The 27,133-nt window shown below is 41.7% G+C and overlaps 1 protein-coding gene across 3 annotated transcripts in view; it reads right to left on the bottom strand.

Annotated features, from left to right (window-relative positions):
* Nucleotides 1-2,399: 2,399 nt before the first annotated feature.
* The window catches only part of PDE7B (phosphodiesterase 7B), a gene marked incomplete at its 5' end in the record, with an annotated part of 281,891 nt that continues 257,157 nt past the window's right edge, over nucleotides 2,400-27,133 (bottom strand). For all 3 annotated transcript variants that reach the window (XM_080664507.1, XM_080664506.1, XM_080664508.1), the window contains 5 exons: nucleotides 2,400-6,054; nucleotides 11,748-11,828; nucleotides 15,528-15,624; nucleotides 17,586-17,730; nucleotides 20,165-20,256. In XM_080664507.1, coding sequence (XP_080520633.1) covers nucleotides 5,819-6,054; nucleotides 11,748-11,828; nucleotides 15,528-15,624; nucleotides 17,586-17,730; nucleotides 20,165-20,256 — 651 coding nt within the window. In that variant the 3' untranslated portion in view covers nucleotides 2,400-5,818. The remainder of the gene's footprint in view (nucleotides 6,055-11,747; nucleotides 11,829-15,527; nucleotides 15,625-17,585; nucleotides 17,731-20,164; nucleotides 20,257-27,133) is intronic.

Genomic DNA, 27,133 nt, shown 5'->3' with positions numbered 1-27,133 from the left:
GATTATTTTATAGTTAAGTTGGTCACCTGTAGGTATAATCATATTCAGTGTCTATTAATTGGTCTTGTGTTTCCTTTTGCACAAAAATTGCACAGCCTAGAGAAAGCAAAAGATGTATCCCAACTCCCACTTCGTAGATTTTTTTTCTTTAAAACATATAGACATCTACATTTGTGGAGTACACTCTTTCTGCTAGAAACTATATGTTATGTATGTCTCAGATGTTGACCTCACTCTGGGAGGCAGGTGTCACTCTCATTTTATACAGGAGGAAACGGAGGCTCAGGAAGAATAAATCAACTACTTAGGGTTAAATAGCAAGTGATAACAGTGATTTGAATTCTTCTCAGTCTGACTCCAAAGCCACACTTTTAAACCTCTACCATATTGCTTCCTTAAATGGGAAGAATTACTGAAATAATAAATCAGCCCCAGAATTTAAAGCATTTCAGGCAATTGAATAAAAAAATACGTCATTGCTTAGATGTTCAAGACAGGCAATTTCAAACCATATCAGCTAAATCTGAAAATTGTTCCAATAATCTCTCTGGCTTAAGTGGAAAAAAAAGAAAAGCCCATCATGGACAGTTTCATAGCGAAAAGCTCCTTGTTGGTTGTCCATTACATTCCCATGGAGGCAGGACTGAGTCTCCTCTCTTCTCCGATGGGATGGTAAGAAGCCCCCTGCTCTCTGTTCCGCCCTAGGACAGACAGGAAGCAGTGGCTGAGAACATGTGTGAAAATGTGTGTGTGTGTGTGAGTCATGTGCATCCCAGAGGCACCAATCCACCTGCTCTCTCGGAGCCTGGGCAAGCCCAGAAAAGGTTCAGGGTCTGACCCAGAGGACCAGGGTCGTTATCCCCAGCCAGAATGAGGGCTTGGGTGGCATACATATGAGGGAGAGAAATGATTCTCTCTCTTTTTTGCCCACTGTTTTCCTTCCCAGAAATTTCTGACAGAACTGCAAGCAAGATGCACTGTCTATCTTCTACTCTTGAATATAGAGGACCAAACAGAAAAGTGGGCTGTAGCTGAGGAAGAGCTTTCTTTTGAGCAATGACATGAAGGGCTAATTCTTCTACCCAATCTTGCAATAAATAAGTAATAAATTAACCAATCTGTTGAAAAACTGTAAACATGAGTTTGATTTCCTAATGTAAAGTCACCAGCATTTCTTGACCACATTTCCCCCATATACTAGTATTCTCCACATTCTCAACCAGGTGTGAATAGATACTTGCCAACCTTCTTGAAGCTCTAAAAAGCCTACCACGTCCCAGGCAGTGCTTGGTGCTTTTTGTACCCAATCTCTTTTCTTTGTCACAACAATATGATGAAGATATTATTATCTAGAGATTATTTTATAGAGGTTCAATAACTTTCTTAAAGTCACAGAGTAAGTTCATGACAGAACCAAGATGGGGACCCACTTTAGTCTCCAAAGCTTACCTGTGCTCCATGATGTTTTACTGCAGGGGCAAGCTTTAGATGCGGTTGAGCCCTCACAGACTGTCTATGAATCCCGTAGGAAGCGTTTACTGGCAATGCCAGTCTCTCAATAAGTCTGCATGCTCCTGGAGGGGCGGGCTCTTTTTGGATCACAAGTGTCTGGCACAGTCTCTGGCACGTAGTAGATCCTCAATCAATATCTGTTGCATTGAAATCCAACTGCTCACATAGATGCAACCTATTTGACAATGTTTCAACTATGTTTCCAGGTACATTTAAGTCATGTCTGACCTTTACTTGGTATCTTTACTCTGGGGTCTTATTTTGATTTTGTGACATAGAATGTGCATAAAGGATAAGGGGCGTTGCCTTCAGACATGGGAGGCATTAAGAAATCAATGAGATTCTGCATGCCAATCTTAATATAGTGGACATGGGTTATAAGGAGACAAGGGTGTTTCTGGGAAACAAGCGTTGTGTTTTGTTCTCTATTTCTAAATAAATTTAGGACACTCAGTTATCCCCCCTGAACTCTTCTATTTACTCAGTGGCTTCCAATCCTGATATGCAAGACCATATTTTAAACATGTAATTTTTAAATTGAGGCTGTTACATTTTCACAGCATGAAACATTGGATTTCATTCTCTCTCATATATGAGTTTTACAAATGTGGAGTACAAAATACCAGGATTCAAGGGGAAGGTAGAGCTGAATGGTGGCCCTGTTTCCCTACCTTGGGATGAACTGGCTGGTGATGCCTTTAAGGACATGGCTATTTCTGCAGCCCCCTGTGGCAGGAGTCTCATGGCCCATATCTGCAGCTGTGCTCTTTTCTGGAACATTTCCTCTACTGAGCAGGGGGTCCTTTTTGTTGAATCCAATTGGATAGCTGGTAACATGTTACTTGGTGAGAATCAGGATATTAGCATGTTGTTATATTTTTAAGAAATTATCTTTATTTTGATTGTTTATCTAGACATGCCAATGGATATTTAGGCCACATTTTGAGCAAAAACTCACAAGGTGTTTTTTGTCCCCCCCCAAAAAACTTACTTGTGTACACAAAACAACACAATTTTAAGGGTTTGCTTAAAAGAACAAAGCATAAGAAATACAGTGAGATACAAGCTCATAACCAATTTTCAAATCAATGAGCATATCTGATTCTACATGAGAAAAGGTTACAAAACAGGTCTGTATTTTGTAGGAAGCGCTATATAAGGACAGTGTTGCAGGATGCGCTCCAAGTCCCCTTGTGGGAAGCCTTAAGCACTAGAAAGGGGTCTTGACTCAGCCTAGCAGGGGCTACAGGTGGGTCAGGGTTTCATGAACAAGGTTCCGACTATTCACAGAGGCTGTTACAAGGAAAAGCAGGATTTGCCTATCAGGCCTGGCAGTGTTATATAGTCTCTTTCTCTCTTTAATTTGATTTCATTTACCTTGCTTACTAAAAATAGCCCTTTGACCCCTTTCTTCGCAAGCAATCAAAGAATTAAACTCAAGTCAGCTGTCGGTGGCCCATGGGCCAGAAGAAGAATGTGAAGACATGGTCCATGGATGATCCGCAGCTGTGTCTTGACTAGTAACTGGACTCCTTCCACTGAAATATTGCGAGAGAGCTACTGGTAGGCAAGAAAAAACGTTCTCACATTCTCTTGTTTTGCCTAAAAATAAAGAACTCAAGAAATCTCCAGTTGACTGAACGGAGGCCACAAATGCATCATGTCTCATTTTACTTCTGATTTTTATTGTCCCAGTAGCTGCTTCATAGGCTTAACCCCTGGGTATTTGGTAGTTTTCTCTGTGAGTTTTTCTTTAAGACCTAATTGTAGCATAAATACTTTGGCCCTATAAAGTTGGAACTACTAAAAATGCCCCCAATATTATTTATTTAAGTTACAATATAAATATAATTTAAACAAAGTCCATTTCCTAAAGTCAAGGTAGAGCTAAAATAGCCTTTTCTTTCTAATCTCTACTGTATTGTCCCCAGTAACTGCTGTCCTTGATTTGATCTCATGTACATTAAAAATAGATGACTCAAAAGCCCTTTCTGCATCATCAAACCAAAATAAGTGAGGTTTGGAAGCAGGAATACATTCAACATCTTCCCTTTTGGGCCCTACCAAGCTGAGAGCTTCCGAGTATTACAGCAATAAAGAATCATCTGTCAGTTCATAGTTATTACAGAAAAAAATAAAGTTAGTGTTTAGTTTTCACAACTTCCCTTCTTACCCCTACCAACTATTTCAACTTATCAAATCCATCCATTTCATGAGGTTTTCACACTTTCTTTACTACCATCTTACAATCTCTCCATATTCAATAAAACTATAACCAACGTTCCAAAATTTCCCTAAACCTTAACTCCGCAAGCCTTAGTCTCTCTGCAGGAACTTCTTACAGTCCAGTCAAGTTTTCAACATTTCATCTGTACGTTAGGAGAAATAAAAGCTGCACGTAGGAAGTGAGAGTTAACTGGCGTTCTATTGTGAAACAGCTTGATAGCGGCAGAAACGATCATGAAGTCACCTTCCACCACCACACCATTTAAGTAAAGAGAAAGGGGCAGTGCCGATTTTCACCTAACATTAGTGATGCTGGGACTCATAAACAGAAGGTTCAATGTACAAAGGTTAGCTGACTAGAGAAGACTCTCACAGACTGATTTACAGCCACGTGTTTGCAGAAAAAAAATGGCCACAAAATTCCCAGGTGATTCTGCTAGGGACAGGCATGATTAAGCATAATGACCTGCCAGGAAGGTAAATTCTGTGAGAAAATGGAAATATGTTCTTTACTTAAATAATGTCACTCATCTTCAGCTAAACAGGTGGGTAGCGGTTCACATGAAATTATAGAAAAAGAAAAATCCAGTTACGATGAACACCAAAGAAATGCATGCCAACCATTAACCAAAGGTGCTTTGGTGCTGCAGCCATAGATGGAAGGGTGGGAGGGGAGCAGGGAATTCCCTGACGCTTAGATGACAGGGCCATAGAGGCTCCTGAGACCTGCTATGTCTCCTGCAAGGCTGACACCCTGCCAGGTTCCATGACAAGAGTCACATAAACACAAGCTCATAGCAGGCTTGGGGGACAGAATGTGCAACATCGCTGCATTGAAAAGTGACTTCAGGCTCGCCGATGGGTCTCGTTAATCTGAGGAAATGATGCTTGGTGCCACAGATCAAACGCTATGGTCTCAAGCGGAATGCACGTGAAGTTTCCAGAATCTTTCCTCAAAGACTTTATTGGGTTTGGTTTGTGACCTTAGTTGGGATGCAGAAAGGTGGATCTGGAAAGGCAGGTCAGAAGGACATCTGTGAGGACTGAAGTTGGGCAGCTTTCAGAAGATGAAAGGTGTTTAAAGTTAAGGCCTTTATCTGCAAACAATAGTATATTAATAAACTCTATACCATATTTACAAATGCATTCTCTTGTATTAAAACTAACAGGATTCTGTTCACAGTGCCATTGTTTATACAGGTAGCAATCCCATAATACTCATGTATTTTGGCATGGGAATCAGTAGCGCTTGGTATTTACAGAAAATGTACATGTGGTGAATATAAACATGTCACTGAAACTGAGTTATTGATAAAAGACAGATTGGCTAATGGTGCAAAGGAATGAACTGTACAGCACCTTCCCCTCGGATCGGATAGGAAACGTGAATTCTTAAATTGAGAAGATGCCAAATCTCTGACCCAAAGTGGCATAAAGTCAGTAACAAAACAATGAACCCCCTGTTCAAGTTTGGGTACACTGAGGAATCTTAGTCCAAAGTTTTAGATCCAATGTCTAGTGCATAAAATATAAAAGTTAAAAAGATTTATTATTATTTGATAATAATAATAATTATTATTAAAATAGAAGGTCCTTTCTCTCATGCTCTCATCTGTGCTCTTGCACGTAAGACCAATATCCTTGGAGTTCCAAATATGCTGGTGTTTTTGTCATGCAGATCAGCAGTCAGATGGCAAATGCTACAATGCTCTGGACTTAGGAACTGCTGCCTGTCACAATGTGACCCAGGGCCGTGGGGACATGGCAGTAGCACCTCTTTCTTTCTCCCAGTCTTCTCCGTGAGGGGCAGGCCTGCCCCTGGACTCGGCTCCCACGTTACTGAATGGAGTTGCTCATTTCGGCAGCTAATGCTGAGGTGACGAATGGCTTCTGTACACTGGGAAGAAGGAGGGGAGGCAGGTGAGTGGGAGCAAGGTGGCATTCCAAAGAGCCCCAGGATGAAACCCAGCGAGTGGCTGGGTTGATGGTCAAGAACCCCTAGAACGCCCCTCTCAGGAGGTCTCTGCTCAAGGCGGTTCTCATTCTGTGTGTGCAGAGCAGGAGGCAGGCCTGGCTGGCACTAGGGGGCGACGCCTTCAGTCACAGTCTGCTCCTCATTCTCAGTCCCGTGGTCTGTGTGCTCTGGGCTGCCACCGGCACAGCCACCACCACTGCTTCTGTGTTGCTTGGGCAGCAGGCTCTTCCACTGGGCTTTGTTGTGTGCAAGATGGCTTAGCATGTTCTCAGACAGGGCACTGTTTCCGGTGAAACGGGCCCATTCCTGGAAGAGGGGCTCCACGATGTAGGTCATGAAACCTGAAACAGGCAAGGCCAAACGCATCACCGCAAGGCCAGTAACACCTACTCCTTCCTCCCGCCCTCACAGACACGACCGGGCCGCTATGTATTTGGCCCAGGGATATGGAGGCAAAGTAAATGTGGTTCCTACCCTCAGCCAGGAGCATGAGGTATGTCTTCTCCGGCTTGGCATTTAACCTCTCTGTGCCTCAGTTTCCTCACTGGTAAAAAGGAGTTAAGAAGGCTACCAGCCAAAACCGGTTTGGCTCAGTGGATAGAGCTTCGGCCTGCGGACTGAAGGGTCCCAGGTTCGATTCTGGTCAAGGGCATGTACCTTGGTTGCGGGCACATCCTCAGTGGGAGGTGTGCAGGAGGCAGCTGATCGATGTTTCTCTCCCATCGATGTTTCTAACTCTCTATCCCTCTCCCTTCCTCTCTGTGAAATATCAATAAAATATATTTAAAAAAAAAAAAAAAAAGAAGGCTACCAAACACACAGGGCTGTTATGACAATGAAATGGCTTAACACATGAAAAATGCTTAGAAAGCTCCTGGCACATAGTAAAAACTCAGTAAATATTGGTTATTATTCCTCACAGAGGGAGAAAGACATAAACAAGTGGGAGGAAGTCTGTGCTAGAACTAAGGAGGATGGGTGTGGAGGCAGGAAAGGGAAAATGAAGTCAGCAAGGGGCACATCACTGATTTAGACCATCGGAAGAATTCATACATTTAGCCTGTAGAATCTTTTTTAAGGATTATCCTTTCATAGTTTTGTCTTACTTTCAATTGTGTTAAACAACTAACAGTAGGTAAATAAAAGTTCATCTTCAATACAGATTTTTACGTATATAAAAGTCTTGGTTTAATTAGATAAGACTGTTTGATATCAGATTTTTTTTTTTTGCATGCCTGTTCTCTTAATTATTTTAGACTTGTTGCTTTCTAATCATATTTCACTCTTAATGTGTGTTTCGTATTAAACATGATTTATGAAAGTAAAGATAACTTTCAGTCTAGGCAGGAATTATTAGAATGATGACAAACATACACATATTTAGGTTTTATTGTTATTTCCTTGAAATGTAGGTGTGGGGAGAAAAGGCAAGTGTTTTTCAGCAAAATAATCTTCCACCGACTCACCCTGTATGTGTACAAGCATGTGAATTATGAGGCTTGATTTGATTATCTTTTCATTGGACAAAGAGTAGATCTTTGGCCTTTGAGGATGCTATAGAGATGGGAAGAGGATGTAGCAATGCAGAATGTTACCGTACATTTCTGCATTATCTCATCTTAGGTGAAATATAATTTAAATATTATGAGAGATCATCTTAGATAACCCAAACCGAGGAGGAAAGTTAAGCCAGCGATTTTATGTCTGTATTTTACTAAGGTTATGTAGGGAGTGAGTAAGTATGGATTTCATTCTTGAATTTTCTTACTTCCTATTCTTGGATTTTCTTCACCTCCTTCACAATCTCCATATCTAGTTTCTAATATCTTTCATCTTAACAAAGATTATATATCTAAAAAGATAGTTTGCAATACTATATCATTTTAGATGTAAATATTTACCAAGTTTACCTTAAATATAAAAACAGTACAAATCTAACATTTTAAAATCCAATACTTAAAAATCAACTCATTTTCTTCCTGAAGATACTCCTCAGAATTACACCTCTGTGCTTCCACTTGTCCTGTATAAATCTCTTACAGTAGATAGGAAAGCCATTTTAAAGTCTGGACGACAGATTTAAAACGAGGCAGTTTTTCAAACAAGGGCAGGCTTTCATTTCAAACTCATGATCCGATGTGGGAACCTCCCTCTGCTGCGCAAACGGTGGAGGGACTTTGCCAGGATACTGTCCTCTTGAAGGGGTGGGAATGGGGGAAAGGAGAGATGGTGGCCTCAGAGCAAACAAGGATTGAAGGAAAGCCTCTTCTCCTCATCTTTCTACAGATTTCACCAATCAGAGATTCTTTCCATTCTTTATCTTCTTTTCAAAATGTACAGTTTCATGGAAAGAGGAGAGCAGGGGGTGGATGGGGTGGGGAGACAGGAAGTCCCAGTTCCACTTGGGTGAATATGAATTACTTCAACAGAAAATCAGATCTAAACCTGGGATGGCACTCAGGAAATTCCCATGTGGATTGGGACTGGAAAAAGAGAGCGGACATTTTCAGTCCCAGGGGAACCAAGACAGAGGAAATTGCTGCATTACTTAAGACCCACTGGGAAAACCTTTATCTGGGACACTGAGGCCCGCAGCCCCCATTGGACTCTATTTATTTGTTTGGATTTTTCCAGTTCAGTTTGATCTAGCTCTACACACCACACCTCCCAACCCTGAACCTACACAGCTGGGAGATGTGGAACAGAGACAGAGAAAAATATATGTACTAAGGATTGTTTTATAATCACCTTCTTTTTCTCCTTATTATTGGTGTGCTGGTGTAGCATCCAGGGGATTTGCCTAGTCACTTAGTCCCCATCCCATTTTAAAAACAGGTATCTATGGTAACCACATTTTCCTGAGCTGAAAATCAGGACATATGATCTGACAAAATAAATGTGTTCTCATGACAACAGGATAGAATCTCTGAAATCAGCTTCATCGTGAAAATCCAGGTTGTGTGCTTAACAATGTGAATGTTTCTCTTTGGTGGTTCCAAGTGTCTTTAACAGGTGCCTGGCAAGTTTTTTCTATCCAGAGCTTAACGAAGTGGGTCAGTGGATTAGGAGTTTGGTCAGGGAGTATCCCTTTTGAATCACATTTAGGGAACCTCGACAGGAGGGAGCTGGATCCGGGGAGGCCAAAGCTGCATTTCTGTTAACGTTGCTCCTCCTCCTCTCTCCCAGCAATGCTGTGGCTTCACCTGCCTCAGATTCTTCCTGGGTTCAATTTTTTATAACACCCCCTTTACCTTTTTTGGGTAGGAATCACTTTAATTGTAAAAACAACAGAACAATATTAAGGAAAAAAAGGACAACCAGTAATCTCATAATTCCAACATATCTATTTTAATGTTTGTAGATTCCATTCGATTCTTTGTAACTAGATTAATGTTGTCCCTATTTCCCTAAGATTACTTCATCATATTTTGTGGGACTGAGGATTTTATTTGACCTTCAGTGATTGTAAGCGTATCATTTAAGAAATATTTTTATTGTTGACAGTATTACAGATGCCCCCTATTTCCCCCCCTTTACTCTCCTCTGCCCAGCCCCTCCCCCCCCTCCTTCCCAGGCTTCCACCACACTATTGTCTGTGTCCATGGGCTATACATATAAGTATGTAAGTTCTTTGGTTAATCTCTTTCCGACTGTAAGCATATCATTTTAACTTGCTCTGGTTTTCTCAATTTTAAGCTTATCTTTTTTCTGGTGCCCCTTTCCCTCCCAGTGTCATGGCACTAAGCTTTGAGGCTTTGAGGTCTGCAACATTGTGAATGCACTAAGCTGTCTGAGGCCTGTGGACTCTGGTGAGAAACATGAACTGGTATATGTCAGGGCCATTGCTTATAAGTAAAACTAGAGGCCCGATGCACGAAATTCATGCAGGGGGTTTGGCCCTCACAGCTGCAGTGGCTGCTTCAGCCCTCGCAGCCCCAGCTTCGTCCGGAAGGATGGCTGGAAGGTTGTTCGGCTGTTTGGTCTAATTAGCACATTATGCTTTTATTATTATAGACTAGAGGCCCAGTGCACGAAATTTGTGCATGGGTGTGTGTGTCCCTCAGCCCAGCCTGCACCCTCTCTCTCTGGGACCCCTCGAGGGATGTCCGACTGCCCAAGAGGGATGGGCAGTTGGACATCCCTCTCACAATCCAGGACTGCTGGCTCCCAACTGCTTGCCTGCCTGCCTTCCTGATTGCCCCTAACCACTTTTGCCTGCCAGCCTGATCACCCCCTAACCACTCCCCTGCCAGCCTGATTGCCCCTAACTGCCCTCCCCTGCAGGCCTGGTCACCCCTAACTGCCCTCCCCTGCAGGCCTGTTTCCTGCCCCCCCCCCCCACTGCTCTCCTTTGCAGGCCTGAGTCCCCCCCAACTGCCCTTTCCTATAGGCCTGGTCGCCCCCAACTTCCCTCCTCTGCAGGCCTGGTCCTCCCCAACTGCCCTCCCCTGCAGGCTTGATCGCCCCCAACTGCCCTCCCTTGCAGGCCTGGTCCCTCCCAACTGCCCTCTCCTGCTGGCTTGATCACCCACAACTGCCCTCCCTTGTAGGTCTGGTCCCTCCCAACTGCCCTTCTCTGCTGGCCATCTTGTGGCGGCCATCTTGTGTCCACATGGGGGCAGGATCTTTGACCACATAGGGGCAGCCATCTTGTGTGTTGGAGTGATGGTCAATTTGCATATTACTCTTTTATTGAATAGGATAGAGGCCTGGTGCACAGGTGGGGGCTGGCTGGTTTGCCCTGAAGGGTGTCCTGGATCAGGGTGGGGGTTCCCTTGGGATGTGGGGTGGCCTGGGCAAGGGGCCTGTGGTGGTTAGCAGGCCAGCCATGCCCCCCAGCAACCCAAGTGGAGGCCCTGGTATCTGGGATGTATTTATCTTCTATAATTGAAACTTTGTAGCTTTGAGCGGAGCCAAGCCTCCTGCTTGCTCTGTGGCCGCAGCCATTTTTGTTGGGATTTATTTATATTCTATAATTGAAACTTTGTAGCCTTGAGTGGAGGCCTGGGCCTGCCAGGGTGTGTAGAAAGCTTGGCTTCCTCCATCACTGGGGGCAACTCAAGCCTCCTGCTCTCTCTGTGCCGCAGCCATCTTGGTTGGGTTAATACGCATACTATCTCTTGATTGGCTGGTGGGCGTGGCTTGTGGGTGTAGCGGAGTGATGGTTAATTTGCATATTACTATTTTATTAGATAGGATGTTAAAGTTCTGAGTGGTTTTAATTGGAGGGAATTGTAAGGAAAAGAAAGATGTGCTTTATACGTAAATGAAATTAGTAGAGTGTTTAAGGAGTGATGGAAATTCTTACTGGGTCAAAAATATTTGCCCCCTAAAGTGCCTAAAATTTCCAGTTTGCTTTGCTTAACAATCTTATATATAACTTTTTAAAGTAACTATTATTTTAGATTCATTAACATCACAGTTTAACAGTTCAGTACAATGGATACTTGAGAGTGTGGTCTTAAGAGAGTGAGACTGAAGGTAAGTTTTGAAGGAGAGCAGAGAAACAGAAACCCTGGCCACAAGGCATAGCATGGCTGGCAGGGCCCGGATGTGTCTGGGCCTGGGCTCTGGAGATTGAATGCTGGTGATGAGTCATAGTTATCCAAACTGGAAGGATCCTAAAGGCTGATTCTGCTGACTTCCCACCCTTTAAGTCCTAAAGAGAATATGAACTAATCCGCTCTTCAGCAGCAAATAGTTGATTCTTATTACATTCCTTCTACTCTATTTGGTTTTGATTTAATTCAGAAATATGAAGTTAATAAAAGTTAGTTAATGAAGTTAATAAAGGTTAGTTAAGGTTTATAATAAAGCCTTCACCCAATTTTTCATTACTTCTCAATTGGTAATTAGCCAGTATGATTACGATTAGTCATGATTACGATGTTTATTTGGACTCAGTCATTCACAGGGGCATTGATTAAAACTCTAGTTTGGGTATTTCAAACACTGTGTAGATAGTCTTTTCTTTGTGATTCTTGGCAGAGGTACCGAAAATGTTCCTTTAAAATTAAAATTGAATTCAACTCACCAATTTGTATACTAGGGATTGAATCTTTCTGTTGGTTACATAGAGGACTGATTTCCAGTTCAAATTTCTGTTCAAGGTCACCTAAGAAGAAAGAAGAAACACATTGGTAATCTAGAACTTATGCAAATGAGTGTTGATGGTTTTATCAACCTATTTGTAAAAAGTGATCTTGTGAATGACTGTTCTCTGCCTTGTTATCCTTAGGAAGCCTTTTGCTTCCATTTGCCCTGTCTTGCTCTGGTAGCTTCTGTGAAAATTTAAAATATCAGAGTGTCAATGGCCATTTATAATAGGCTTGTTGTAAATAGCTGTGCTCTGGGACTAAAGTAAACTTTTGAACAAGCTCTATAAAAACAAGGACACGACTAATGGGCATTCCTAACCTGAAATGCAAGTTCTGGCTTTAAGTTACAGGTTAAGAAAACAGATTTTATGCTTCTCCCCCACCTTTCACTCTTCCTGACCCTCGTCTGGTTTCACCTGAAAAACCAGAAATGGTAAGTAGGTAGGAAATGGAGGCCAGGAACCAGGAGGTCTCATTTGAAGAGCATCTCAGTGTGCAGCTACAAAATTTATCAGAAATAAGGGTCTGATACTTTTCATTCTCATTCCTTAGACTTTTACCTAACATAACTGAAGGTTTAAAAAAGTATAAAGGTCAGAATGATAGTTCTTTTTAATCCCTATGTTAGCTAGAAAACCAAAGGAGAAATGCATCATGCAAAACTTTATCAAAATACTTTTATTGGTTCTTCCTGAGGGTAAAAAATTGTGGGTAATTGCTGCATTGGGAAAAACAATCTGGTTAATTAGTAGATAAGCTGGTCCTCAGAGAGCAGCTGGGTTTACAGATATGAATGTGCCTCTCCAAACTAGAGGAGCTAAAAATACAACATTTATATGTGCTCACTTACAGTGTGCCAGGCACTGCCCTAAACATTTTACCTATGTAATTAATTAATTACTTACAATTAACTAATTATTTAAATACTCATAACCACCTCATTATAATCCCCATTTGATAGATAAAGAAATTGAGATGCAGGGAAAGGAAGTATGTTGACCCGAGGTCACACTGTTAGTAAAGAGGGGAGCCTGGGTTCCAACCTAGGAAGTCAGGCTCCAGAGTGTCTGCACTTAACCACTGACGTAGAACCTCAGAGATGCCACATTTCCATCATTTTCTCTAAGACTGTAGCTGTGCCTCCCCTGGTGTCTGTGCCCTGGCGATTCTCAGGAATGATGTGGGGCAATCACTCTGGCTTAACCTGAGGAGCTCAGGGAAGCCCGATGATGATAGCCTTCTGAGGACAGGGCATGCCACTGTTTAAAATTGAATTGAATTCCCCTAGAACCAATTCTACTCCTTACCTTCCTGTTTCTGTTAATAGTGGTTTTTCAACCAATCTTAACACTTTGGACGAATTTAATTTTCCCCTTTCCTTCACCCTCCACATTGAGGCATCAAATCCTGTTTATTCTTCTCTTGCCTTTCCCGCACTACTTTCACTCTGTCTAACTCTAATCTACATGGGGCCTCTAGTTAGTTAATCTGTACTTCCAACAGGACAGAGATTCTACTTCCTTAAGGCATCAAAAAGAGGGGTAGAATCCTAACCCCCATTCTCAGAATTTAACACTGTTTTCCTAATTTCATCTTTCTTTCTCTCTGTCCTCCACCTTGATTTCAGGGGATTTCCTTTGCTCAACATCACGAATTATTGAAGATACTTTGGATGGGACTATGAAGCCCAAATCCTAAACTGAAAGCCGTGTAGTTTGGATGGCAAGAGTCTGCTTTCTCCTCTTAAACTGGCTGAACTTAGACCAACAAGCAATACTATATAATAAAAGGGTAATATGCAAATTGACCCTAATGGCAGAACGATCAGGAATGACTGGTTGCTATGATGCGCACTGACCACCAGGGGGCAGACACTCAATGCAGGAACTGCCCCCTGGTGGTCAGTGCGCTCCCACAGGGGGAGCTCCACTCAGCCACAAGCTGGGCTGACTCAGGCTGCGAGCCTCCTCGGCAGCGCTAAGGATGTCCAACTGCCAGCATAGGCCCTATTGCCCAGGGAGCAGGCCTAAGCTGGCAGGTGGACATCCCCCGAGGGGTCCCAGACTGCGAGAGGACGCAAGCTGGTCTGAGGGACCCCCCACCCCTCCCAGTGCACGAATTTTCTTGCATGGGGCCTTTAGTTAAATAACAAGGACCCAAAATGCCCTCTCTATTCTTCTCTCTCTGCCAGGAGACATTCCAGAGCAAAGGGCCTGGAAGCTCACCTTTAGTGATCAGAGTTACAGATGTTCTAGGTTGTTCCTCTTATGAGGCTGCACATGCATATACTCTGCGAACAACAACCAGTTTTTGGCAGAGATCTTACAGATTATTTTTCTTGGTTGATCCCATTTACGCTGCACTTAGACAAGAACTTTGATTCACCAACTGTGTGGACCTTACAATCTGTCCAGGTGACATGGTCCCCGAGTTGCTCATAGTCCAAATAAGGGTGCAGGCTAAGCAAAGGAAGGGCAATCAATGCCAACAGGAGCACATGATTGAGTCAAAACCAAGAGGGACAGAGGGGAATCTCTTCTCTTTCCCATTGCTTGATTTCCAAGAATGAAGAACCTAGCCCTCCTCTCACTATGCTATTCCAATATTTTCTATATCACACGGTAAAGAAAGTATTTATCTTATAAAATCTGAAACCTCTCTGCTCCAATTTCATCCTATTTTCCTTTGTTTTTCCCTCAGGGGAGATTTTATATCACGGGCAACTAGAACTGACCTTTTGATTTGTAACCACTTACACCCAACTGCAGTGAAATGACACAGATTGTGGGAGCCACATGAGCACTTTTCCTCTGAGCTAAAGAGGTGGTGAGCAGAGCCTTTTGGCCCCACACAACCTAATCCATTCTGCTTTGTCTTCTGTCTTTGGGACCATTACAATGTCACTGACACATCTTGAGGTGGAGGCTTCTCTAAAAGGCTCACTGTTGCTACTTGACCTCCCCACAGAGCTGGTATGTGGGACACTTCAGGCTTTATTTGTTCTCAACCTCTCACACCTGATCCCGTCACTAACATCAGGGCTCTGTTTGCCTGAACAAACATCCTGAGCACTGAAACCGGGCCTGGAGAAACATACTGTGTTTAAAGGCTGATATCCCACCCAACGGCAAGGTCCTGCTCGAATTCAGGGCCTTATTTCCGAATGAGTTTGGTCTCTTAAAAATTATACCCTAACTTGGGGCCATTTGACTTTTCGTGTATCTATGTGAGAGGATGAAATTAATTCTTGGTTAGCGATGCTCTATTTCATTATTAGCTTTATTTGAGAAAGTGAGGGGAAGGAACACAAAAGGAGTTAAGGCCTCTGTCAGAGTGGAAAACATTGACCGCAAACAGCATTTAGGTTTTAGGCTGTGGCAGCTCATTAAAATGAAGGTCAGGGTAAAAATCAAACTGTCCCTCACTTTTTTATATCCACAGAGGGAAACCATTAAAAAAAATATATATATTCCGTTCTCACTCACTTTTATTGCACCTCATTACTACCTGTTTCTGTCATAAGTCAATGTTATTTATTTTGAAGTTATTTCCAAAAAAGGAATGGATGGTTTGCAAGAGAGTTAGAGAAAGGTTAGGATAATAAGAGTTGATGAAAGAACAAATGTCACGATAGATTAGCCACTTCCTGTTTTATTAGGACAAATGCCTGAAAGGAGGAGGGGCTGTGAAAACGCAGCTGTAGGCTTGCAACTAACCTTGCCTGTAGAACTCTTCACAGACCCTTTCACTCCACTGCTTGCTCATCTCCCAGATTCTGCAGGGGTTGCAAATGTCAGCACACTTCAAGGCAATCTGAGAAGTGACAGGGCAGGCAGAGACTGTCAGAGAGTGATCCTTCAGCAGCAAATACACCCCAAGCCCAGGGGGCTGTGCAACCCGCCAGAGTGCCTCGTGGTGCCAGGCCCATGTCCACACAGGGCCTCCCTGATGTGTCTCTTCAGGAAACAACACTTCTTCACCACACACAAACCCTTCATTCAGAATTCCCACTTTATAGCAGTGAGAAGGAGAGAAGAGCCACCGTCCAAGGACACGGAGCTTTCTGGAGGAGACTTGGGGTGTGCTGGCCAAGGAAAGCCAGGGCCTGGATCCTTCTGCTGCCCCACCTCTCCCAGGGAGGGAGGCCACCGGGGCCCGAGCCAGGCTCAAGTGAGATCATTTGGACCTCACTCTCACAGTGGCCAACATGGCCAACCACATACATCACTTAAATGATGTGTGTTTGCATTTATGTTCCCGTGTCTGTGTGTGTGAGCAAGCTCAGAATGCCAGCCAGGGAGCTAGGTCATATCAAGCTAGGAGTGTTTTATTTGCAGAACTAAATCAAGGCCTCTTGGCTTGCCTCAAACTGGCCTGGATCTGGGATGTCACTTTCTCAGTGATGTTAATCCTAGGAGGATTACCTTGAATTCCCAGAGAAGTAGATTCTGCCCCTTTCCACCAGCTGCAGAGAGACCACAGCCTAGATGGGCTCCTGTGGTATGTCTTGCCCACCAGCAAGGTCTGTTTGTTTTGACCCAGTTCCCTGGGAGTGTAGAGCTGCTTACAGTGCTGGGGTCTGGGAGAGCCTGGGTTATATAAAATTGCAGATTTGGTTGCTTCTCTATTTCCTGGTTAACGGGGGCACCAGTACATGTGGGAGTAGGTAAGAGGCAGAAGTCCCCTCCAAATTTTGCCCTTTAGGGATTTTTTTTTTTGTGTTAGCTACCTTTCCCTTTGAAATGCAAGTGCTCAGGCCAAATCTTTCAGCTACTGACAACTTGGCTCGAGTCTCTAAAATCAGACCGTGGTTGATCTCTGTGGCACTCAGGGAAGAGAAGACTAATTTGGGAAGAAGGAAGAAAATACAGGGCTGCAGCTGGGAGGAGAGCATTTTCTGGGAAGGATGGGGCACTTTGCACAGCTAGGGGGCAGCATGGAGGCCTGGAGCAGAAAAGACTGCACAGTTCAGTCTGCCACCTGCAGCGCCATCTCCCTTGTTAAAGTTGGTTTATTTAGATGAGTCCAGAGTCCATCCATTCAGTTTTTTTGTGCCAAAAGGAAGACAAAAGAAAATGGAAGATCAAGAAGAAGGCCCTGGTTTGATACCAACTCAGAGTTCTACTTCTGGTGTCCACTCCTCCTCTTTTTCTCATGTTGCAAGTGGCTTCTTGCCATAGAATGACATAGAAAGGGGTGGGTTTGATATGATTTAATTTATTCAGTTGAAACAATTTAATTATTGGAGCCTAAAAATGCTAAGACTAGGTAAACATGTTTGAGCCTCAGATGAAAATATGACTTTAGACAGTAATGGCTTTAAGTAAAGCAGGGCTTGATTAAATAGGTTTTAGGTAAAGGAAGGCTACTTGCTTCTTAATTTTTTTATTTGTACCATAGTTAACATAATATACTTTTGTGTTATAGAAACAGCGTTTTAAAACTGTACAGGTATCACAGTGGTCAATTTTACATCAAGCAACAGAATGTGGTAGATTCTTACTGTGTGCAACTGCCCAGAGGGGTGGCTACTTTGTGGTGAAGCAGTTAGCAAACCAGGAAGAGTGAGATATTATCAACTTACTGACACGAAACCCAGATTTTGCTTGCTTGGAAACCACTTAAGAATTTCATGTGTCTCAAAGCTTTTAACAAAGTAGGTCACTGCTCTAACTTATACCGTGGGAGATACTCCTTCTCAAAAGTGCTAAAATTATTGATCGTGCCCCTAAGTATTGTTACTCAGCAAGAACACTGGCTTTGTTGTTGTTTACCTGAAGCAGAAAGTGCCTGTCGTGTACATCCTCCAGTCTTAAGTCTTTATTTTGGAGGTGAGCTTTCAATCTGGTCAAAAATTCATTCTGCCTGTTGATGTCTGTTGCCAAGATCAAGGAGCCCAGTTGCTGTTCAATATCCTGTCTGCATCCACAAGAATGAAAGAGAAAACACACACAGAGAGAAAATCCTTTTGAGGAGGGTGATTGATTCTGTCATCAACAGGTGGCTTGCAATCTCATTCCTGCCTTTGATATTGTTTATTACACAAAGTTTCAGTCCCTCACAGAGCAAGAGTGAATTTCTCACCCACCATCGCTTCTGCCCTCAGACCAAGAACTGTAGAGAGTGATCAAAACCTCGGGTGAACAAAGTTGTGGTAGTTCATACATTCTCACAGTTCCCATGGGTGGACAAACTAAAAGCCAAGTAGAAATGTATGTTTCAAGGAGGACACAAAAAAGCTCACAGAATCACAGGAGTTTGGGTTATGCTTTTATAGAGTTGAAACAAGCTCAAACATTAAGATTTTCATGGGGAAAGAAAAGAGCATAATAATAGCAATAATAATGAAGACATAGTAGTGACTGATATTGTGGGATGGAAAGATTGATAAATGGAAAAAAAACCAGGTAGGCTGGAAAGAGATACTGGAACTTAAAAATGATAGTGGTTAAGGCACCATTAGAAATCGATGGGGAAACAATATATTAGTAAAAAATGGTATAGAGAAAATGGGATATTTTGGGAAAATAAAACGAAAGTGTCAATCTGAGGGTTCTCATGCAACTCCTTATAGTTTTAATATGAATTTCCTTGATTGCTAATGAGGTAGGACATGTTTTCATGTCTTTATTTGGCATTGATATTTCTTCTTTTGTGAAATTTCTGTTATTCTATAGTGTTGTCTCCCTTTTGCTTACTGATTCTGAGAGTTTTAAAATATTTTTTCAATAGTAGTCATTTGGCAATTATGTGTTGCAAGTATCTTCTTTCATAATATGGCTTGGCTTTCTACTTTTTAAAAATGATGTGTTTTGGTAAAATAAAGTCTTAATTTTTAGTGTAGCTTAATCTATAAGTTTTTAAATTTATGGTTAAGCTAATTCTTTTCTGAACTTTCCTTAGTTTGTACAGTTAACCTTTACTTTTAAAATCAGAAAAATTATTTTAAAGCATTTACACAAGGATAGAAGGAATAATCATGATTATGATGATTATAAATTTCACTATAAAGCCCTTTCACATACATTATTGCATAGCAATTATTCTTTTAGCAAAAGCAAAGACATTCCACAAATAAATAAAAAATGTGGTACTTTTATTTGGAATCCATAGGGATAAATAGGAGTATCTTAGGAAAGAAATACTAACTAAGAAACACAGAGAATTAATGTGGGCATTATCGGGACAAGTCCTCTGTTTTTCCTCTTGTTTTGTTTTTTCTTGTCCTCATTCTCCTTCCCTCCCTTCTCCTTCCTTTCTTTAGCTGACCCTGCCACTAACCTCCCATTTCATCGTCTTCTTGCTTGATTTCTTGTTCTACTTTGTAGTTCTTTTTGCATTTCCCTGATCTTTGCAATCTATTGTTTTAGTGAAAGGCACAAGTTTTGATCCCATGCATGAGGATTGCTTTTTAGTTTCTGGGAGTAAAAAGTTATCAGGACTGAAGTTCTTCCTGCAAAGTCAACATTCCTCCGCGTGCTAGGAAACAGCATGAGATAATATCAGATGGCCAGGAATAAACCAAGGAGTCCAGAGCATAGTGCCTGTGCTATGGGGAGACATAAACTGACCTTAAGCTGTGTGCACTTCAGAAAGAAGGGTATGGAGGTCTGTTTATTTACTTCTCTCTTAGCTACCTCGGGTTCTGTGCATTTTAATTACACAGATCAGAATTTGTGCTGTCCTAGGTAGACAGTACAGCAGCTACCTTGGGGCCATGCATGCAGTGAGGCAAGGGCCTTGGCCTTGGATTTAGTAGGACTAGGCCTAAATACTCGGGCTAACACAGCAGACCAGGAAACTAGTATTTCCCATTCTGTTTAAAATACGTAAATTGATGGAGAAAAAATTGCTGGGGCCAACTCAGTTACTTAACAAAAGACATTTTAGAAAAAAAAATTCTGACTTTTATTTTCACTGAGACAGGCAATTTATGAAACAAACTTCATTGAACTAGTCTTAAAGCTAGCTTGAGAACTCCTGTGTTCTTTTTTGATAAACATTTATTATTTGGGTCTACACAGGAGGACAGTTTTGTTAACATAAAAGACAGGAATTTGGCAAAGCAGAGTATTGATGCTGAAGAGTGTGAAAGGGGAGAGCTGTTTATTCTCCTTTTCCTGACGTTAGGTCATAGACGATCCAAGGCCCTTTCAAAGCTCACAGAGAGATTCTGGTTTCTGGGTTGCCGTACCTGACATGAATCTCCTCTGACAGACAATGCAGAGTGCAGGCAGGAAGCACAGCTAGCTGGCTCCCTACCATTAACCCAGGGGGTCTCAAGTGTGCCCTAGAGAAAGCAGCTTATCTCTAACGCGTGGACATCAGTGTGTTTCATCTCTGCACTACTTACGTCATTTCCTTTGGCAAGTGAGCAAGAAGCCTGGATTCTCGAAGCATGCCAATTGTAGATCGCCAGTGGTGATTCTCCAGCACAGACATATTCTAGAGAGAAAATTAAAGCTATAAACGAGAGAGAAGCTACATACTGATCTTTCATGCTGAATACAGCTTCCTTGAGGCCAGCATTTTCCCTCTTGGATAACAAAGAGGCAGACTGAAAAAGCAACACAAAATAAAACGATCACAGGGCCTATTCTTAAGGCTACACTGATGACAGGATAGTGGCCCTTGCTGGCCCTATGGTGGAGGACTGAATGAAGCTCTATTTCTGGTGTCATTCACTCCTGCTTCAACCACTGTTTTTGCTAGCTTGGTCAGGCAACACTCAGTGTAGAAGAAAGAAAGTGAAGCAGATACAAATAGGTAGTAATGGATACCATAGGGCTATGTGCATGAGATACACCAAGATTATACTACTCAACCAAATAGAGGCAGGCCTCACAGTCTCTCTGATCTACTGCACTCACCATTGTTTCTCAACATGCATAAGAAACCTTCTCCGTAAACCACCTCGGGAGCTGATGACATACTCAGACTTCTGAGTCCCAGTCAATACAGTGTTGGGTAGGTGGGTTTGTACTGATTAATTTCTATGTACACTAAGTTTGGAAACCACTGCGATAGGAACAGCTCTGACAGTAATCTTTATGACCTAGTATTTTGGCACTTAGCCCGTTAGTTCTCAGTTTGAATCTACAATTGCTTCCTTGTTCAGTTATCTTGATATTTCTTTCCTTGTAGGAACCTTTACTATGTTCAGTCTCTCCTTTGACCCTATTGTTATCTTAAATATGCTGCTTGTCTGAACATTAACTATTTAAATAATGAATATTTCTTACAATCCAGTGTTTTATTCCAGTTAGCAAACATTATGGGCTTACCACTGACTTGATGTGTATACGTGTAGAATGGGACTCATCTAGCCCCTTGGGAATCATTGTGCTCTACTTCCTTATTTGTTCATTTATTCATTCTCCATTTTGTTTCTAGTGGGGGTTATAAAACTTAGAAAAAAATACAGGAAGATAGCACTCATTAAAAGTGAGGAGAAATTACATGATTCTGCTTATATGAGGTACCTAGAGTAGTTAAATTCATGAAGGTAGAAAGAATGGTGGTTCCAGGGGCTGGGGGAATAGGGAGTTATTATTTAATGGGTGCACAGCTTCAGTTTTGCAAGATATAAAGAGTTCTAGAGAGGGATGGTGGTGGTGACTGCACAGCAATGTAAATGCACACTTAAGATGGTTAACATGGTAAATTTTATTTGTGTTATTGTGCCACAATGAAATGAAAAGGTTAGGGGAAAGAAGCAAAGAAAACAACATGGAGACTAAGTGGAGAGAGAGAGAAAAATAGTCCATCATTATGCCCCCGCTGCTATAACGGAGCCACCCATATAATGTTCAACTTTTCCAGGAAGTGAGAAAAGAGAACCTCTGTGCGTAACACAATCAAGGATCTATTAGGAAAAAGCAAGTTCAAGAAAACTGTCACTATATTTGGTTCTGAACCCAGACAGCAATTTCTCTCCAGGACTTTGTAGAATTTAGTTCCATGAGGCAGAGTCTGATACTGACCTTCTGTATGGACTGTTTTATTGCTATTCATTCCTCTCCTTGCCAAAGAGTCATTATTTGTTATTTATCACTTGACTATGTTGGAACCGGTGATGAGATTTTGTTACTTTTATCAACTGGTCTATTATCTCCTTTTGGGCATGAGCCACACACAACAAAAGAGACTGTTTATTAGAAATAACATGCTAGACTAATTTGTTTTGACTGTCAAGATTTATGAGGGAAGAGAGTGATAGGTTAGTGTGATGTAACAGATGTTCTATCTTGTGGTGACTTATAATTCCGTAACTCATGAGCGGTCACTTGCAAGACTAATTCAAGTGAAATGAGTGTCTTCATGTGAGTTTTTCAAGGGGCTGGAAAACTGTAACAAGACCTAATGATAAATGACACCATATCTCTGATGAGGAGAACAAAAGTGTCTGGAGGATTGCTTTAAGCATTGTTATTTATGTCAGCCTGATTTAACGTCTTCATTAATAATCTTCCCAAAGAACAGAATAAAAGGGTACTTTGAAATTTGCTGGCGAAACCATATTTGGAGATGAGCACCAGGGAGATGGAGAGCAATTGAGTGGGCCTGGAAGCTGGCACAGAATAAAAGACAATGGAGCACTCGATTATAAACAGAACCTTTCTGGGGGCAGTCACTATAAATAAAAGTATGTTTTGGCTAGAACTGTGTTGGAAGTAGGGGTACTTCAGTGGATCTCAGAGAATAAGAAAAGAAGGGAAGCGGAACTAACAATTATGAAGCACCCAGTTTACATGATCTCATTTAATCTTTACGTAACTCTACTATTTTCATCATTAACTCATAGGTAATGTACTTTCAGGTTTCTCTGAGAGTTTGCATAGCTAGTGAGTGGCTGAGGAAGGCCTTAAACCCAGGCCTGCCAGTTGTCAAGACCTAAGCTTTGCACACACCTCTTGCTGCCTCCCAAGAATTTCCTCTGTGGGGCCACATCCAAATATTCAGAAGCCTGAAATTTACAAACTGAAGAATGCCTGTAGTGATGCTTACTTCTCCAAAAATAATGGATAGTCGCTGCTTTAAAAGTCAATGGTTGCTTGTTTTAATTAGATGTTAGTTTGTAAACCCAACTTGGAATCTTTCCCTCCAAATTTGGTTTCATTGTGAGAAACCCTGCAGTTTGAATATTATGAGTTGAGTAGATTTAGGTTGTACTGGGGGAGAACTCATCTTCCACGCTCAGTCCTCACACCCAATCAGTCTCTGAGACCAGGAGGTAGTTGGTTCTTCCAACATGATATCACTTATGTCTACCCCTTTCTTTCATTGCACGGCTTCCTTCAGTCCACACTCCTAAGCTGCTAGAATGTGGCTTGTTTATTTGACAGAATTTCCTGCTGTGTCCCTAATCAATGGTTGAAACATAAACTAATATGTATCGAGTGCTACTATTATGCCAGGTGCTATGGCAGGCACAGGGGATCCAAAGATTAATGACAAAATTGCCGCCCTCAGGAGCTCACTAACTTCAGTAGGTTCCTAGGCCGACGCTCACCCAGTGAACCACACCAGCCGGGCCACACATTTCTTCTTTTTGAGATCAAACCACTACCATTTGTTAGGAAAGACCTTCCTGGTTCTCCAAAGAGAACTGACAGCTCCCTTTTCTAGCTCCACACCCCAATTCAAGCTTCTTTCTATCCCAGTGCCTAACAGACCTGGTAACAACTTTGTTCACGGGCCTTGCTCTCATGTGTCAGAGATCTTCACAGGTTTGTTCATTTACTCTTGAAAATAATTTTTAAAAACTATGCTTTCCTTATACTTTTTATTTTATTTTATTATTTATTATTATTTTTAGCTGTTTTTCTATACTTTATTATATAAAATATTTTCTTTTATTTATTTAAAAAAACCTTTATTGTTGAAAGTATTGATACCTAAAATCACAAATTTCCATGGTAACAAAGATGTAATGTTCTGCATATTTGTAAATATTGAATTTTAATGTAAAGTCATAACATTCTTTTATACATTAAATATATCTAAGGGAATCTAAAAACCAATGGCATTTAATGCCCATTCATCACTCATAGAAAAAAACACATGAATAATTTCTTCTTTAAGTTGAAAATTATAAATTGATTCTTTTTCCTCTAGAATTTATATTTCCACTCTATTTCCCAATAGGATTTTATTTTATATAGTAATATAATACATTTTATGTGTGAAATTCTTTTATTGTCACCCTACCACATTTCTCTGCAATAAAAATAAGTATATGCATTGAAATTTTAACTGAACAAATTTTCCTAACCTCAGTCTCTAAGTAGTAAATGTTTTTCCAGCTTGCATTTTATAATACAATAGTTATTTGTAACTAACTAATCAAAATACACTTATATTACAAATGTGAAAAAAATAATTTGCTCAAGAATAAAAATGTATTAGAGATGCATCTATTTATGAGAAGGCTGGGAGAGTTATAGTACCTCAGTCATGGGAGACTTCCTTTAATATTTTCATTGTTCCTTTGTTTTTTTTTCACACGGAGGTAGTATGTGATATTGGCACAACTGGAGCAATATGCAACACGCATCATGGGTAAGAGCTTTGTCTCATAAAGTGGGGACAGGGTGATTGGGAAAGGAGTGGAAAAGTAGGACTGGCTTGACTGCCCTGCAAGCACATTCCTGGCAGGTCAGTTTAAGGACCTGAAAATGGGTTCTGTTAGCACTATTCATGCCCATGGCCCCCTTAGGAAGTTTTCGAGTATCCCCAGGGACACACATGCCCTGTCGAGACCGAGACCGCTGCCATACATAATTACCATTGAGAGCAGGGAGCATATCTTATTCATCTTGGTGCCAGCATGTGGCACAGTGCCATTTGAAAAGTAAATATTTGTTGAGTGGATACTGAATAAATAATTTCCGAAACCTGAAAGTCCAGTAGCTGCAAAAGTTTAAGTAACTGCTAAAAGAAAATGAGTCCTGTTAAAATTTTGGTCAATAGCTGATAGAAGTCAGACTTGGGATCTTTTGTTATGAAATTCTTAGACTTAAGTAAAAGCCTAAGAGATTTTAAAATTATAGCAATAAGCACTCTCCTACTACTCATTCATAGACAGTTAGGAACAGGTAAATGACTCCAGAAATAACATATATCAGATAGATTTGTCAATTATCTATAATAATAAAAGGGTAATATGCTAATTAGACCAGATGTCATTCCGGATGAAGCTGGGGCTGGAAGAAAGCCCGGGTCCCGGGTGCCAGAGGGGAGCCGATGCTAGCAGCCAGGGGAACGAAGGCCTACTCTTGTACGAATTTCGTGCATGGGGCCTCTAATAAGATATAAAGTAAGAAAATAATTATAAAAAATTTTTCAATCAATGCTTCTCGTTCTTTGTTGGACCCTGCTGTAGGGTAGCAAGAATGTTACAAGCAGCAGGAGCAGCTACTAAGTGGACAGTGGGGGTGCATGCCTTGGCTCGGTGGTCTCCCTGGTCTGCGTGCTAGTACCTTTGCCTGTCAGGTTTTCACCCTGCTCTCTGTGTGTACTCGCTGTTGCCAATAGCCCCGATCTCTCAGTGTTACTCAGGTTCTGTCTTTCTGGCTGCAGATGTCCAGTGTGTTCATGGGCCCATCCATCTACCCACCTACTTACTCATCCAACAAACCTCCCACCACCCAACAGTGTTCACTGGACACCAGAAACCTGCTGGATGCTGAGGATACAACAGGGTAAGTGGGTGTCCAGGAGCTTGCAGACTAGGGGCATGTGGACATCGAATCAGGCAGTGGCAGGTTTGAGAGAAAACACTGTGATAGAGGAAGAAATAGAGGGCTGTGAAATTGTACAGGAGGGACACGGAAGATGGACATTGAATGAAATATCTTTCAGGAGGAAGATATGTCCAAGTTGAGATAGAAGGAATAAGTGAGTTAGAGAGCAGTCAAAGGGTTCCGGCCATGGAGAAGGAATATATTTCATTAAAATAGGCAGAAGGAAGAGCACATGTTGAAGAGCTGTAAGAGGAACTCTGTCTAATATACTACATATTTTACTTAGCTATTTTCTGTTTCCCCTAGTAGAAAGCAGGGATTTTTATTTGTTCTGTTCATCTCCTGTATTCCCAGCACCTGGCATGTGTTAAGCACTCAATGAACACTTGTTGAATGAAAAAGGAATGGGTGATATGTTCGGGACTTGGAGAGAAGTTCAGACGGGATGATGCACAGAGGCATAGTTGAGTAATGATGGGAAGTGAAGCTGGAAAGTATAACAGGGTCAGATCAAAATAGGATTTGTAAATTGTGCTGACATTTAGACTTAGTCCTGAGGGCAGTGGGATTTTAAGTAGGCATCTATGGGTCAGAGCCCAGGAAAAGTTGGAGCCAGGCCAGCCTGAATGTAGACAAGACAATGCTGTTGGGTGTCCTGCACTAGGGGAGAGGTTGGGGTGAGCGGGTTGGATCGTACGGGTGTCTCACAGGGAACAGCCAGAGTTACATGTGTCCCACTCACAGGGAGGCGGCTCTGCTCCTGTAGGCTCACCTGCTTTCACAGTGGCTCAGAGAACAATATCAGTAAAAGGTAGGGTTGAATAAAAGAAGAAAATAATCAGAAATGCTCATGCATACCTGAGCATAGGATGCGATGATACCGTTCTGTTGAAATCTGGAACTGTTTTCGACTCCCACCTAGGGTACCACATCTGTCTACCTATAAGAGCATCCCCTCAGCAATTTCACATTATCCCAGGGACGGTTTGTTCTAGTGTTGCAAACTCTTTATATTTGTCGTTTTAAGAATAATCTTGACTTTAAAGATGAAACAGTAAATAACCACCCTTGTGTGACAAAACCTATTAGAATTTTAATTTGGAATAAATAAAACCCTTAAATCCCCTACAGCAAAACCTTTATTTTTCTTTGTGTCTGAATTTTTAAGTACTATCTACTCTAAGAACAAAACAATCCTTTTGTTCCCCAATAATAACACACCTGGCATTTAGTGAACTACCAATACAGGTTTTAAAATTAAATCAAGAGTCTATTTGTCAGAGGAAATCTGGCAGAGCAGGTTTGCTATCGTACAAGGCAGCTTGAAACTGTTGGTCCCCCCTCCCCGCCTGCCTCTCTTCTCCCCCCTTGCCTCCATCTCCCCCTGACTCCTGTGCTATTTATTGGACACTTTCTTTGATTAAAATACTCAGGATGATGTTGCTAAACTGAGTCTGGTATTCAACAGGAGTCAGAGTTAATTACTCTTTTAAACCAGAGGATACAGGAAGAAAAAACAACATGAACATAGTCTGTTTTCATTTTTAATTGCTCATGAAACAGAGAAGCAAGACTCT

Source organism: Plecotus auritus (genome assembly GCF_963455305.1).
Source record: "Plecotus auritus genome assembly, chromosome: 4".
NCBI lineage: Eukaryota > Metazoa > Chordata > Mammalia > Chiroptera > Vespertilionidae > Plecotus > Plecotus auritus.
Note: the sequence above shows the minus strand (reverse complement) of the source record. Positions and strands in the feature narration are given on the sequence as shown.